The 14331-nt window shown below is 53.4% G+C and overlaps 1 protein-coding gene across 3 annotated transcripts in view; it reads left to right on the top strand.

The window, feature by feature from the left end:
* Positions 1 to 14331, top strand: part of LOC126569965 (mucin-5AC) — a 43328-nt gene that overhangs the window by 27047 nt on the left and 1950 nt on the right. For 2 of the 3 annotated variants that reach the window (XM_050227392.1, XM_050227393.1), the window contains exons 4-6: positions 6065 to 6319; positions 10584 to 11098; positions 11554 to 14331. The exon at positions 11554 to 14331 is cut by the window's right edge and continues 75 nt beyond it. In XM_050227392.1, the coding sequence (XP_050083349.1) occupies positions 6065 to 6319; positions 10584 to 11098; positions 11554 to 14331 (3548 nt within the window). The remainder of the gene's footprint in view (positions 1 to 6064; positions 6320 to 10583; positions 11099 to 11553) is intronic. The other variant, XM_050227394.1, reaches the window with a different exon arrangement.

Below are 14331 nucleotides of genomic sequence, written 5' to 3'. Positions count from 1 at the left end.
GATTGGACCATTGTTACATACCTCGTGCTGTTCCGGATGGTGGCCGGGTTCCGTTGTTGTTGTTGTTATTCAAGCGTTGTACAAAGTGGAAACAGCGGCCAATGTCTCGGCGGCACATAAGAAACCTCTAGAATGTGATGGCACTGATAGCTGCATCTGATAATCATTCGCGAGCTAATGATGCTGCTAATGTAATATTCTAATTTCCGATTGGCGAGTGTTTAATGAAATTGCGTTACGGTGAGACCGGCCATCATTACGGGAGTACTGCCTGTTGGCTACCATGCTGCCTTCTCCTGACTTTCTCGGCCTCTACCACCGTCATGGAAATCCGTTCCGGAAATGCAGCTCGGTCAGCAGCGCTTGGCCACTCCAAGGCCCAAGACGGAACCCACCGGCGCACCGCTCCACAAGGCTGGCTTTCCAAAATGGAAATTTTCTAACGAAATTTCCCTCTCCTCGCGGCAAAGAGTCTGTGCGCTTCGATTGGTATCTTAGCGGAGCTGGTTGGTGAGCGAGCGAGCGACATTGGCATCGCAAACCATCTCGCGCTCGCCGGCTTGTGGCAAGAAAGCGGAAAGTGCCACCACGAAACGCCATTCACTCCGGCAAACGGCAAACTGCATCTGCTACCAGCCACCAGTCAACTACGCCAAGGAACGCTTTGTTTTTCACCCGGGTTTCCCCCCTTCTGATGCTTCCTTTCTCCGCATTTTCCTTCGCCAACGAGCTTCGTCCGTTCCGTCCGGCGCCTCGACACTCGATTGTTTGCCTAGTGCACGTGGCCAGAAAAGTGGAATGGCAGCTGGAGCAGCAGCCACGGGCCTCGGTTTATCATTATCTCAATTTATGCCTTCGATCGACAAATGCTTTTCCGCGTCTTCTCGCGTCTCCCAGCTGGCCGAGCGTCGCCGATGCGTTCCGTTCCGTTCCGTTTGGAGGCCGCGCAGCGTGGACACGAAGACTTTCGTTCGTTCCGGATTGCGCCGCGATTCAATGAACTTTCTTCTGCTGCCGATGCCAGGCCGATGCTGCGCTGGGTGAAACTGATTTGCTCACTGCCGGATCACCTTGCGCTCCGGCTCCTCCGGACATACGGATTGGTAGGAGCCCCCAGAGGAGTGGAATGTTTGTCGATCTGGGCTTTTACTCTCACCCACCATCCATGGAGGCCGTGTGCTGAGGCTGTTTGATTGATGGCGGAGGAGATGGAGCTGAAGCTGACGCGATGCACCGTATGGTTCCACCTCTAATGCGCGCTCGTTTTGCGCTTCTCTTCTCTCGGATCCGGGGAGGAGGAGTTACGGGGACACAACGCCTCGGATTAGGTCTCTTTCCACGGAGTGTGTAATTATGCTCACCGTTTTTACGCTCCCGGTACGATATGGTTGGAATGGAAGGTGAAATTGAAGGCGCACAAGCTCGTAAATGGTTGATTGATGCTGTTGCGGCTGATGCTGGTGCTGCTGCTGGCGTGTCTGATTGATGATCACACCGATAGCATGTTTATCTGGTCCGCCAACATAGACGCATGGTTGCGTTCCATACGTTTGGCTATTCGCCGGTAAGAACGAATTGGAAAGCAAACGCTGGTGGCCACCGTGATACCGAGGAACGCGAGTAAGCAACCACCGTCGGTCAGCTAGACAATCTGTCCTCACAGCGCCTATCCGTGCGTCATAATCGCAAAACATGATCGTGGCTGTCAGATCGCTACTGCTGCTCTCGTGGATCAATTTCATAAATCTCATCGCGGAAATCTCGCGACCGTGGACCGCCTGGGAATGATTTGCATAAACAGGCAATCCAGAACGAACCGAGTGGAGCGGTTGGTGAAAGAACATGATTGACTGAGGGAAGGAAAGATCGTGAGCTATTAGGATTTGCTCTTAGCAGGGTGCGATCAATTTGCTATCCAGTTTGCGAAGCGATTTCCGACAAGCATCGGGTTTGAAGCCACTGGCAGGCCATGTCACTTAATGCAGGAATGCGATCTAGATGATGAAATTCGAGCGCGATCGCGCGTGCTAGCGAGCTACACCAACTGCCGTCAGTCGTCCACCACGGACAGTCGTCATCGGAGCCTTCTTTGCCTCAGAAGTAGGGGAAGGGAGAGGTGATCGGAATGCTACACGCGCCAAGCCACGCCACGCCACGGTGTCACTCTCCTTAGCTGGGGCTCATGGGGTTGCGCCGGCCGCCTCAAAACCGAAGACTAATGGACTAATGGGCCCTGCTCCGTTGCCAATTGTGGCCAGGCGCCCCGATCTGCAGTGGCTAGAATTCATGTACATGATGTCAGGGTGAGAAGAGCGTGAGGGGAGTGCACGGGGAGGTATTTCGTGTCTTGCGGTACCCCAAAGGAACTCGTTTTATGGCGTCTTGGCTCTTGTTCTGTGTCGAATTGGATCGAACGGACGGAGGGAGGGACGTACAACGCCTGGGTTCCAGGTGTGGCCAACGCTTGGCGTGACGTTTGTGGGTTGGCATATTTATTGATTGCACTGGTACTGGCCGGGAATTGGTTTATTAGCTGCCTGCCTGCCTGCCTGCCGTGCGCAATCGTGCTGTTCAGTAGGAAGCGTTCAGAGACCAGTTCCAGCGTTGGGAAATGTTTTTTCTCGATCATTCGGTGGACGCACGAAACAAAGAGGAAAAGGAGAAAGAAGTACTCGCAACAGTGCCCAAAAAACAGCATGATGTCAATTAGGGGAAAGTAGCACAAAAGAATCGCAATTTTTGGGCGATCGGTAATCGAATTCTGGCGTGCCAATTACTCCGGAATAAATTCGAAATTGCAATCAATGATCATGTACCTCCTTTGCTGGTTGGAGTCACGCAACTCAGCGTGTGTGGCGTGTCCCTTTGACCTGATTGCTGATTTTAAACACTTGTTTTTTGGATGCTTCCTGCATCATCTCAAGTTCTACAAATACTAACTGTCCATGTACAACAGCTGTGATTGTCGATCCATTCTCAACTTGTCAACCTGCTGATCCGCTGCTATTGCTGCTGTTTGCCTGCGATCGAGCCTCCTTTATGAGGCTACCTAAAGAGGCACTTTAAATACTTCACATAAATTTAGTGCGCAAAATGGTTTCTGGCAGCGGGCGATACAAGTACAAGACAATAAAGTACAAGACTGTGACCGAAATCACCATCCAGTATCCCCATAAATGGAGCCTCGCAGCTGGACAGGCAGCTTACGCCCCTCCAGCAAGTGTGATCAGTGGTTCAAGAATACGAAAAGGAAGTCAACGAGAAGCTAGAGGCTTGCGCGCTACTGGTCAAACCCGGGTACTAGTAAACGGGCGTTGGACTTACCGTGCGCAACGGCTGGCCGTCCTTGAGCTGCGGTTGCACACCCCACGGTCTTTTGCCATATTTTATGCCCCTCCAAAAAAACCGCTCCCCATTACCTTTCGGCCTCTCGCACTGGCTGGCCGATCGATTAAAGTCTCCGGTTCCTTTTTTTTGTCCCTGCTTTGCCTAGGGACCACGACGACAAGTTGTCGTCCACCGGTCGCCCCAAGCAATGTGGCCTGCTCGAATGCTCCAATCGCTCGCCAAGGGTGGAGCAGTGCTAGTGGTCTTGTGTGCTACGCGTGTTGTTATGGCAACCAGGAGAGAGAGCCACTGCCACTTCAAGAGTGATTGTGAGGCACTGCCTACTCGCCAATGGACGGCAGGAACCCGGCAGTACCTACGGTATTGGAGCGTACCGGTGCGCTGGAGAGGAGGGGGGCTTTCAAGGACAACCGCTGCCAACAATCCGGTCCACCGGCACTAAGGAATGGCGGCGAGTGGCGCAGAATTAAGATCAATCTGGTTGCAATTGTCCACAGTGCTCGTGCGCTGGTCGATTGCTTCCGCTGCCGCCGTCAATCCGATCGTTCCTTTCACATTTAATGGAGTCTCTCGACTTGGCTGGTGGTGGTATGCGGAGGCTTGTGCCCGGGTTGAGGCGAACAAAACGAATCTCAATCACCGCCACGCATCGGATTCCGTTTAATCCGGTGCCTGAGTGCCGATCTCGCACTCGAAGACGTCGCCAAACGAACGCGCCTCAATTAAGAGAAGCCATGTTCTTGACGACGACGCGTCGCAACTTGGGTTCTTGGGCTGGGGCTGGGCTTCAAATGCAGATCTCGCGCTCGCCGTTTGCCACCGCAAAAAGGGTAATTTGCTTTGGCGTGGCGCCCATGATTGTGTTGCCAGCCGGGGCAGCAGCATCGCGTAGAAGAAGAAGAAAAGGAGGAGAGGATCTTGCACGCCATTACCACGCGGCTCGACGGATTAATTGCAGCGAAGGTGGTGCGGCCGCTCCCTTCTGGGTGGGGATCGTGTGCGCGTGAAATGCGATTTGTTTTTCGCGCTCCAAGAAACACGCGAACCGCGATCATCGCGCTGGGCAGGACAAATGACTGGAAGGCGACTTCGGCGACAAAATCGCTCACGGTGACAAACAACCCGGGGATGACGCAGATCAATTAAGATAAGTAATATGTTTGCACTATGTTAGATAAAGCTGTGAAGCATCGAACGAAGGACTGCAGGCGATGCTATCCCACATTCCCGGTACTAGAGGATTCGTTAGAGCTCGTCGGCTGATGTCCGTCGAAGGTAAAGAGATTTGAGAAAGGAATGATTGGCCAATAGACCAACAGTTGGCCGGAGTGACTCATTTAGCAGCTAGTGGGCAGGACGTGAGAATTCTTTTGCGAAACCCTTCCCCCAATTACTCACCTCGCAGAAGATGCGCACCGACCACTTAACGATGTTGATGCTGTGAGTGTATGAGACAACATTTCACAAGCAATTTTCGATAACGATCAGCATACCGTGGCCCCCGGCAGGGAAGACAGACCACGCTTCTCCCAGCTGCTCATCTCATCCGTGGTTCTGCCGTCGTATCTCCATCCCATGATCTTCTCCATCAATTCACACTCATTCGAGCATAATGAGACGAGCGTCTTGCATTGTCTTCGCGGCCTAACACGGTGGGAGTGCTGGTGCTGCTGCACGCTGGCATATTCCTCAGAATTTGAAGGTTTAGTGTCGCGTTGGTTGCATACGCGTCTTCACCACCGAACCACCCCCTCCGGGTTGGCATTGTTTCGATGTGTCCCAGCCAACACACGCTCGTTGGACAGCCACACCTCGCAGTGTAATTAGAAAGGGCTAGAAAGTAATTAACGGCTGGATGGGCGGGCGGGATTGGAAATCCAAAATTCTTCTTACCGCGTACAACGCAACACGTGCACGACGGTCACTCTTCACGCCTTCGTGTCGTGGACTGTCCAGCGCGAACTAGGTCACTAACGACTACTACTGGGCGGACCATATGAAGGCGTGCGGCGTATCGAGAGCGCAAAAGTGATTGAATATTCCGCTCATGTCGAAGGTAGTCCAAGCGGTGGTCCGGACTGTTCGTCGGGTTCGATTTTTGGTTGGACGTTGCCGGCCGTAGAACTATGTCACGTCGTACCTTAACCGGGCAAGTAGTTTGGGTTGGCCTGTTTCGTGATGGCCTCGGTGCCGTCACGTCGATGAGGTCACCAGAAGGCTGAACTATTCCGTCAATTGCGTCAAAGATGTTGTTTTGGGAAAGTGTAACTATTCAGGAAGCGACATGGTTTTGTTAGTTTGGAAGAGACCTCCTACATGGCTATCACGTCATCGTCCTCGTCTGCATGTCGTAACAATTGGTAATCGCAAAAGCAAAAATCCACCAAAAAGTCCTGTAAATTTCCCGCCAATTAAATGTAGTGTAATGTAGTGTATTCCTTGTAGTGTAATCTATTGTAGCGAGTAGTGATTTGCAATTTAACCATTTCCTCTGTATCGTAGCCTCGCTTCTATGATCTACCATATTATCTCTTCTTTGCGTTTGTATTATTTGTGTGTGTTTGTTATTTACTTTCTTATCATCTCCCTTCAAATCTAAAAAAACAAAAACCAAAACCATCCCCAAAACATCCCCTTCCTTTCTCCTTCGTCCCACGTTTTCCCTTCTTCCCCTTTCTGCTGCTCCGCATTTGCCGTTTGCGCGACTTGTGTACAGTCCCCGCGGAGTGGCGATATTTTCGAAATATCACCCCGACCCTTCTCCGTGACGCCCTCGGCCAACTCCGGTTTCCAGTACGTGCGCAGTCCACCGAGAAGTGAGCTCTTCTCCAACGGACTCACCGCCAGCCGGAACTTCCCCGGCACGGCCACGGCCACGGGCACGAGACAGCTGGCGGCCAGCTCGCAACGCAAAAGCCCGTTCGGCACGTCGGGCGGTTTCGGGGAGCTGATTACCACCGAAACGCCACCGGTAAGTAGTTTGTGGTTTTAGGGGGGTTTGTGGGCGGTTTCTTTTCCGGTTTGATGGTTGGACTCCTAGTTTCCGGTTGACACTTGCAGCTCTCTCACTGACACCCATCGATCGGCACGTTTACCTTTTCAGGACATTAATAGCGTGGTTGTGGAAAGTTTGAACGGAGACTCGGGCACACTCGGGCTGGGCATGACACCATTTCTCTCTTTATCCTTCGCACTGTAGCCATTTACACCAATGCACCTTCTACGCTCTGTACACTGTAGCAGATGTATTTGTAAATAACTGCCCCAAACCGATCGATCGCAGCACGGTGCGATCATGCTAATCCGTTCGCTCTACAAACACCGAAACCGATTTCAGCAAATTCCCCTTCATTGACAGCAGGCGCCTTGCTGGCTGATTGGCAGCTTCAACGAGTTTCCTCAACAAGGAAACTAACTCCCATAGATCGCCCGATGTGGCCAACGTGCTTGCAAGCAGGTTGCTGCCCTGCGCTGCGTTACCAGTCGCAAGAAGAAGGATTACGAGCCCTCGAAACGAGGTTACTGTAATGATCGGTGGCGCACGCGAAACGTTGCTCGCTTCGGTTCGGTTCGTTAGGCACGTCAAAAAGGAAGAAGAACCACTCCGACGGAGGGCCCCACTGCTTTGGGTAAATGTAAATGTGCGTAAATCCGCTGCTACCTGGCTGGCTGGCCAAAGCCACTTTCCATCGCTAGGCTCCAGTGAAGCGTGCGATTTGGTTCGACATCGAACGGCAATCGGCGGGGTCTGTCGGTCGCCCACTTCCTTGCCGATGCGCCAACACTGGAAACTCTGTTTCTAAAGCTTGTTCATTAGGCATGGCAAAGGATCTGATTGTGCCATCGTGTGGCTTGTTCGAGTGGCAGAGCACAGAACGCTTGGAGTTCAGGGATGTTCTGTAGCGAACATTAGAAATGTTCCGAGAAACGCGACTAGCGGAAGGTTGTTGTTGTTGTTGATCAATGAGCTGGAAACGGTAAACGCAAGGCGTCAGCCATTTCTCGGCTCTCGAACAGCGCGTGTTGTAATCCCGATTCTAGGCACACAGCAGGATCAACTCTTGTGTTGTGCATAGACTGAGCATTATGCTCACGTCTCGGTCTCGACGGACATCATGTTCTTCTCGGTCTCGATCATGTTTTTGGCGAAGCGATTCCCAGGAAAGCACCGATGGTTTGCGATTAGGAAGCTCTAGGACACGGCACGCATCGGAGAGAAGGATGATTAAGAATTTTAATTGGCCATCAGCGGTGAAGACGCACCACATCACTGCACGTCCCGTCCCATGGTTGGCTTTCTTTTGTTGGTTTTCCCTCGAGCCAAGAATTCCCACGGAGCGATCACGGTAGGTTGGGCTGGGCTGGGCTCGGTTCGGTTGCACAACTCGCACAATGCGCCCTTCGTCTCTCTTCGCACGACACCGATCGTGTACAGAGGCGGTGCCAGAGCAGCACCCACGTAAGAGAGAAGAATGTATTGTGGCACTTGCTTTGCATAACTAAAACCTCTTTACCTCTTTTGCTGCGTGCCACGGGAACACCGATCCCAGCCGGTTGCTCGGTCTATCAAATGCCATCAACAAACAGGCCAGATCGGATCAACACAGTTTGGCGTTTATTTACGGAATTGATTCCCGTGGTGGAATTGGGAGAATCGTCTTGCTGGGGAATCCGAGATTCATTCGATTTTCGTTCGATTCCTGGCCATCAACAGTACAGTTCGTCTGTTAGCTGATCTGGTGCTCCAGTTCTTGTTGGCCGCCTACCATTAGCATTACGTGACGGGTGAGTGCGAGGTCTTAATCATGTTGTCTTCGCTCTCGCTCGTCTGGCACGAACGGCTGGCGTTGCGTCAACAATTGACGTTCGTGGCTCAAAGACATCGGCATTGGATTCTTCTAAAGCATTCGCTGGTAGAGGTGGGCGCACGTAGTAATACACTCCACGGGTCTGACCATTTTATGGGCCAAAGACAAGGTTGTGAGGGGGGGCTGGGTCCCTCATTAGAAGTGGGCCTGGCCTGGGTTGCTTTCGTCCACTGAACCCGGGGACCCATTTTTGCCTTCGCGCTCGTTAATAATTTTGACATTCTGGTGCGGCGGAAAAGGGGTGATCAACTGATCGCGGTGTCTGCGAGGGCGAGCGAGTTGGCCCCGGCCAGTCATTGCTGGGTTGGCTTGTTACACGAGGCCAGCGCCCTGCTTGGGCCGCTCCAGAAAGAACGAGGGACTCGCCATCGCTTTATTACTTTATTGGCGATTGCGGGAGGCGAGTTTATTGGTTGTGTCCATTTGTGTCGCGCGGCTCGTTTTGTTTGCTTTCAGCCCTGCGAACGGATGCTGCGTACCGGAGACGCGAATGAAGGTTCGAAGTGACTCTCTGTCTTGGCACAGTCGGTTCTCTGTTCTTGTTTGTCCGACGACGCCATGCTACATGAGTCAGAGCTAGCTCGCTGGGCTTAGTGTTGCTAGACTTTCCAAGTTACAGTCTTTGCCTCAGATCTGATCATGGAACGGCGTGTAAACAGAACGAAGTCGCACCGCGTAGAAGTGAATGTTTATGGCCGACAATGCGACAACGCACCAGACAGACGGACACACAGCACACGGCTGTACAGCAGCAGCAAAGTCGTCGAGATCTGCTGAGCTTATTTTAGCAATAATCGAGAATGATTTTTCAATTTGCATACCACGCTGACGGTCGCTGTCAAGCGAAGCCTGATCCAACTGATCGATCCGGACCATTCATTCCGTGGGCCTGATGCCAGGGAAGGGGGCACGCTTTATTGCACCGAACTGTCCATGTGTCCTGGGGCACTCATAAATCCATGATTATGGCCAATCAATTTAATTTTCTCGCTCCAGTCCACAGCTTCCGCTTAGAATGTGAGCGAACAAATGCGCAAAGCCCATGGTTTTCCGTCAAACGGATTCGATTGTTTCGTCGTTTGGAACCGGGGTTGCGGAACGTTAGAATGTCTTTAGAGCTCCGTTGGCTCTCGAAGGGGTAGTGGTTACGGTGTCCAAATTGCACGATCACGATCACTGGAGATCCCTTTGGGGGTGATGGTGAAATGAAAAGGTAACATACACAGCCGACTGTTCGAGGAAAGCCCTTTCCTGTGCGGCTTATGCAATCGAATTCGTCGCCGATGGCAGCGGGGAGCAGGGCAAGTGACCATTAAGCACGCCACCACCGACGCTTCGAGTGGCCAGAGAAAGGTACATGCTCCCGTTAACGGCAACTAGGTATCGCGCCGCGTGCACATGTGTGCTCTACATTTGGCAGGAGGTTCCAGTATGGTGCCAAGTGGCCAGTGGCCCTCTCTCTCTCACACTGCGTCTCGTGCTGTCTGTGCGTGAACGCACACACGATGGTTGTGCGTTTTGATTGATGAAAGACAGCTGGTGAAGGCTGGAAAAAGCGAAAGGTGTGTGCAGATTATGGAAACGACCCTTGGTGTCGCACACACGCACCACCCATTTTGGTCACTTTGTAACAAGGCGAGGTTGGGGCCTATCCGAATCGCCGCCGGTGATGGAGCAATCGAATTCCAATTCCCTAGAGATAGAGCGAGAGAGGGAGAGACCATGTCTACTGGCCAACTGAAGGACCGAATGAGCGAGAATTTGAAGGACACGCAGTCCATACAGTCGATAGTGTCCACTCCCAGTGCCCCCCGTTAGCGAGGCCTAGGGCATTCTCGTTCGGTGTGGATGTTCTGGGGAACGCCAATCTCAGCGGACGGTTTCTAACGGTTACGGGATGCTGGGCGCGATTGCGATCGAAGAATGCCATACATCGACGGTGCCAATCGAACGGTAGCATGTTGGACCTTGGAGACCGCATAGTAACGGGCCATGGTTGCTACAGATTTGGGGCACCAACATGGCGGACCGTTTTAACGAAGTGTCCTTCCCTCACACAACAGATCCCCTCCCGTACCGTAACGGAGGACAATGGGACACACGGATCGTTTGTGGGTCTCGAAAGGGGTGATGGAATGAGAGACGGGGTGTTTTACGGTTATGCGATTATCACGACTTTACCGTCAACCTCCACCGACAACGGTGTGCTCCATATGCACCGTTTGACATTGTGACCGCGGGCTGCACGGTTTCTGGAGTGAACGAGATGAGGCTGTCCCAGCAGGCTCTGATGGGTTGTGCGCGATTGTGTAAGGTTACCTTTTACCGCCACGGTTCTAACTTCTTGCATTCTGGCTTTACTTGCAGCGTCCACCGCCAGCGGCAGCACCAACGTCGGCGCCAACACCGGAAGCATCCGTACGTGACCGTCAGCTGTCGTACATCTCGAGCCGTGCTCGGCCATTCGCCAGCGAAGATCAGCAGCAGCAGCAGCAGCAGCAGCAGCAGCCACCGACGCGCTCGAGCTCCTCTTATCTGACACAGCGTGGCGAACGACAGCCGCAAACCCGTAGCCCGGTCGTGAACAGTGGTAGCCGCAACAGTTACTCGAGTTCTAGATCGAAACCGACCGATAGTACGCAATTGGCGTCCGGTGGAAGACAGCCGAGTGCCACGAATGCCGCTGCGACCACCGCCAACAACAACAACAACAACGGTGGCAGTCGTTTCGGTGGAGCTGGTAGTTCCAGCCGTACCACGTTGCGGCCACCGAATCGCTATCGATCGACCTCAACGACGCCAACGACGACGACGGTGGTGGAAGCGGCCACCGAACGGGCCACCCTCGATTCCGTAGCCGTGCGCAATCGATTCAGTGGAAGGTAGGTTCAAAAGCACTCCACGGATGCCACGGAACAGCAGCCAGCAGCATCATCATCGGCACGGACAGATAAACGATCCTTACAAGGGTTTCACATTCCTGGTGCTGCCGGCTGCTGATCGCGGTACTGGGGTGTATCTGATGGAAAAGAGAGAGGGAGAGAGGGAGAGAAAGGGAGAGACAGTGAGCTGCGTTAGGGAAATTAGGAATTTATGGTCAGAAGGGACTTGTTGAATGTGCTTATCAGTTGCCAGGTATCAGCTCATACCGTAACCGACGCTCATATCATCATGCCGAAGCAACGGCCATAATTAAATGGCCAGTTAGTTAGTCTTGCCGGCTATCAGTTTCATGTTTTCCGAGCATATTCTTCTCGCCGGCTAATCGTAGATAAAGGCTTCTTTGTTCCGAGCAGCGTATCAGTCACGGGTTAATTCCTTTTCTTTCTATTCCCAGAACACCGGCACCGAGCGCCTTCCGACAAGCATTCGAAGCGAAACGAGTTATTGCCCCAAGCAGCAGTAGCAGCAGCAGCAGCAGCAATGCCGCCATTGCGCCGCGAGGATCCTTCATCAACTCGGCGAAATCGAAACTAACGACAACGACAACCAGCGCCGCCCCAACCACAACGACGACAACGACCGCGAGATCGCCATCACTGTCCCGGTTCATCCATCAGCCCGCCAAACCGATCATCCCGACCATCAACATCACGCACAATGGGTCGGCCAAATCGGCCGAAGTCATCTACGATTACGATGACTACGAGGAGTCGAAGGAATCGGCCAGCCTGGAGGGTGACAAGCGGCAGGAGATCGGTGACTACCGCCAGCCACCTGCGGCCATCGTCGCGAAGAATAACTCGATCGTACTGACGGCCCCGGATGATACCGTGCGACCAGTTACGGTGACTGCAGGCGGAGAATCGGTCAGTGCGCCCACCAGCGGAGACAGTTCGAAGCCAGCACTGGAAGATCCGGACGGACGGTTGAACAACATCAGCGAAAACGAGTATTACGATTCGGTTCGTGAGGCGGAAACGGCTCCGGGCGATTCGATCGGCGTGGAGGACCATACGATGATACTGACCGAGAACTTCTATCTGCCCGGGTCGGGCGAAACGTTCGAGGAGGATGATGAGGAACCGGATAGCTTGCAGCGTGAGATCAATGGTACGGCCGAGCAGCAGAACTACGACGAGGAGTATGTATACGAGGATGAGGAGGGAGTTACAACGAGGACGACAACGGTACGGCCCACGGCCAAGACAGTTCCGGCACCACCAGCACCAGGAGCGACGGAAGAGCTGCTCGATACACTTCAGTTCTCCGATGAGGATGTAAAGGATGATGGAGCGGTGGTGGCGAGTGTTCCAACGCTACCAGAACCTACAGTGCAGGCCACTAGAGAGTCACCAGCTGAAGCAACCTCGACAGCGGCCCCAACTGTACCGGGAGTGGAGTCAACGACGGCGACAATAGCCGAGAATCCATCCTCAACAACAGAACGTGGTGTCATAAGCTCCAGTGAAACGGAAGGTGCCACTAACGCAACGACCGAGAGCTGGGTTGTAGTGCACACGAGCCGCAGTGTATCGGGGGCACGGTTCTTGCCATTCCCGCAGGTCGAACAGGACGAGAAGAAGCAACCGGAACAATCGGATTCGAATCGTGGTAGCAACGAGAGTGGTGATGCCACCGAGGTAACGACGGCCAGTATGAGTGAGGAAGCCGATCGCGTTACGACAGTGGCCCCGCAGGAACCGGTAATCGGTGTTACAGGCGATGCGTTGGATTCGGTGACGACCGAGAGGACACCGGCCATCGGTGGAACTCATTCAACCGAGAGCATCATCGACAAGCTGGACCGGGTACAGTCGGAACTATCGAGCGGTCTGTTTGCTGGTAAGTTCCCGGTACTGAAGGAATCCGTAACGGAGGCGGCTGATCCGAAGGCGGCCAGTTCGTCGACGGTGCTGCCAGCGGTGGTGATCCGGAAGTTCCAGGCGAATGCTCGAGCGACGACAACGAAAAAACCACGGCCAGGCCTGACGGCTGTAACGACGGCCAAGTCCGTGACGACAACGGCCGAAGGTTTGGTGAAGAAGATTCGCTTTGAAACGGTTGAGGACATTGCGTCACTGTTGCCAGCGGACTACAAGCTGAAGAACGGCAAACTGAAGAAACCAGAAACGAGTGAAGCAGCCGCGACGACCAGGGAAACGCTACCGGATGAAACACCGAAACCGGAGTTGAACAATCGGTTCCGTAGCGCCAACATCAGCCGTTCGTACAAGAGCAACGTACCGATCCAGGAGCTGAGCTCACTGTTGCCAAAGGACTACAAGCTGAATCGCACCGAGGAGGACATAAAGAACACGAACAACCTGAAGGAGCTGATCAGCAAGGTGAAGGTGAACGAGAAACCGAATCCTGCGCTCGAACTGCTGAAGAAGGCACAGAAAGTGGACATCAGTGCGTTCCTTCCTCCGGGCTACAAGGCACCAACGGCGGAGAGCAAACCAGACTCAACGACCGCTGCGACAACGACGACATCGGCTGCTGCGGCCAAGGGTCCGGTATCGATTGAGGATGATGTGAGCAAATTCCTACCACCTGGTTACAAGTCGTTCAAGACGACAAAGAAACCAACGACACCAGCACCTTTGGCCACCATGAAGGATGACATCAGCAAGTTCCTTCCACCTGGTTACAAGCCAACCAAGGAAACCGCGGTTGATAGCACTTCCGAGCGACCAAAGATCGCTAGTGATGATCTGAGCAAGCTGTTGCCTCCTGGCTACAAACCACCGGCAGAAGAGCCCGTGAATCTAACCCCGGAAGCGATCGATCCGAGCAGTTTGCTGAAGAAGATCCAGTTCAAGGATGTATCCGCACTGTTACCTCCAGGGTTCAACGGTTCGAAGACGGAGGATGTCCCGAGCACAGCCGGTACGGCCAGCTCAACGGCGGGCAACAATAATGGGTTCAAGGTAGTATTCCCAAGCCGACCGGGTGTGAAGAAACCGGGATTGCCGGCTACATCCGCTCGGTCCACCACGCCCAAACCATTGCAACCCGAAGGACCCGGTGTACCAGAGATTCACATCCGCAAGGGACCACCAACGCGTGCCACAACGGAGTTTACGGGTTGGCCTACACCCTCGACGACACCGATATCCATCGAGAAGCTACTCGAGCAGCAGAAACAACAGGAACTTCTGGAGAAACTGCT

Source organism: Anopheles aquasalis, chromosome 2, assembly GCF_943734665.1.
Source record: "Anopheles aquasalis chromosome 2, idAnoAquaMG_Q_19, whole genome shotgun sequence".
NCBI lineage: Eukaryota > Metazoa > Arthropoda > Insecta > Diptera > Culicidae > Anopheles > Anopheles aquasalis.
The sequence above is the reverse complement of the archived record's forward strand: the minus strand, read 5'-3'. Positions and strand labels throughout refer to the sequence as shown.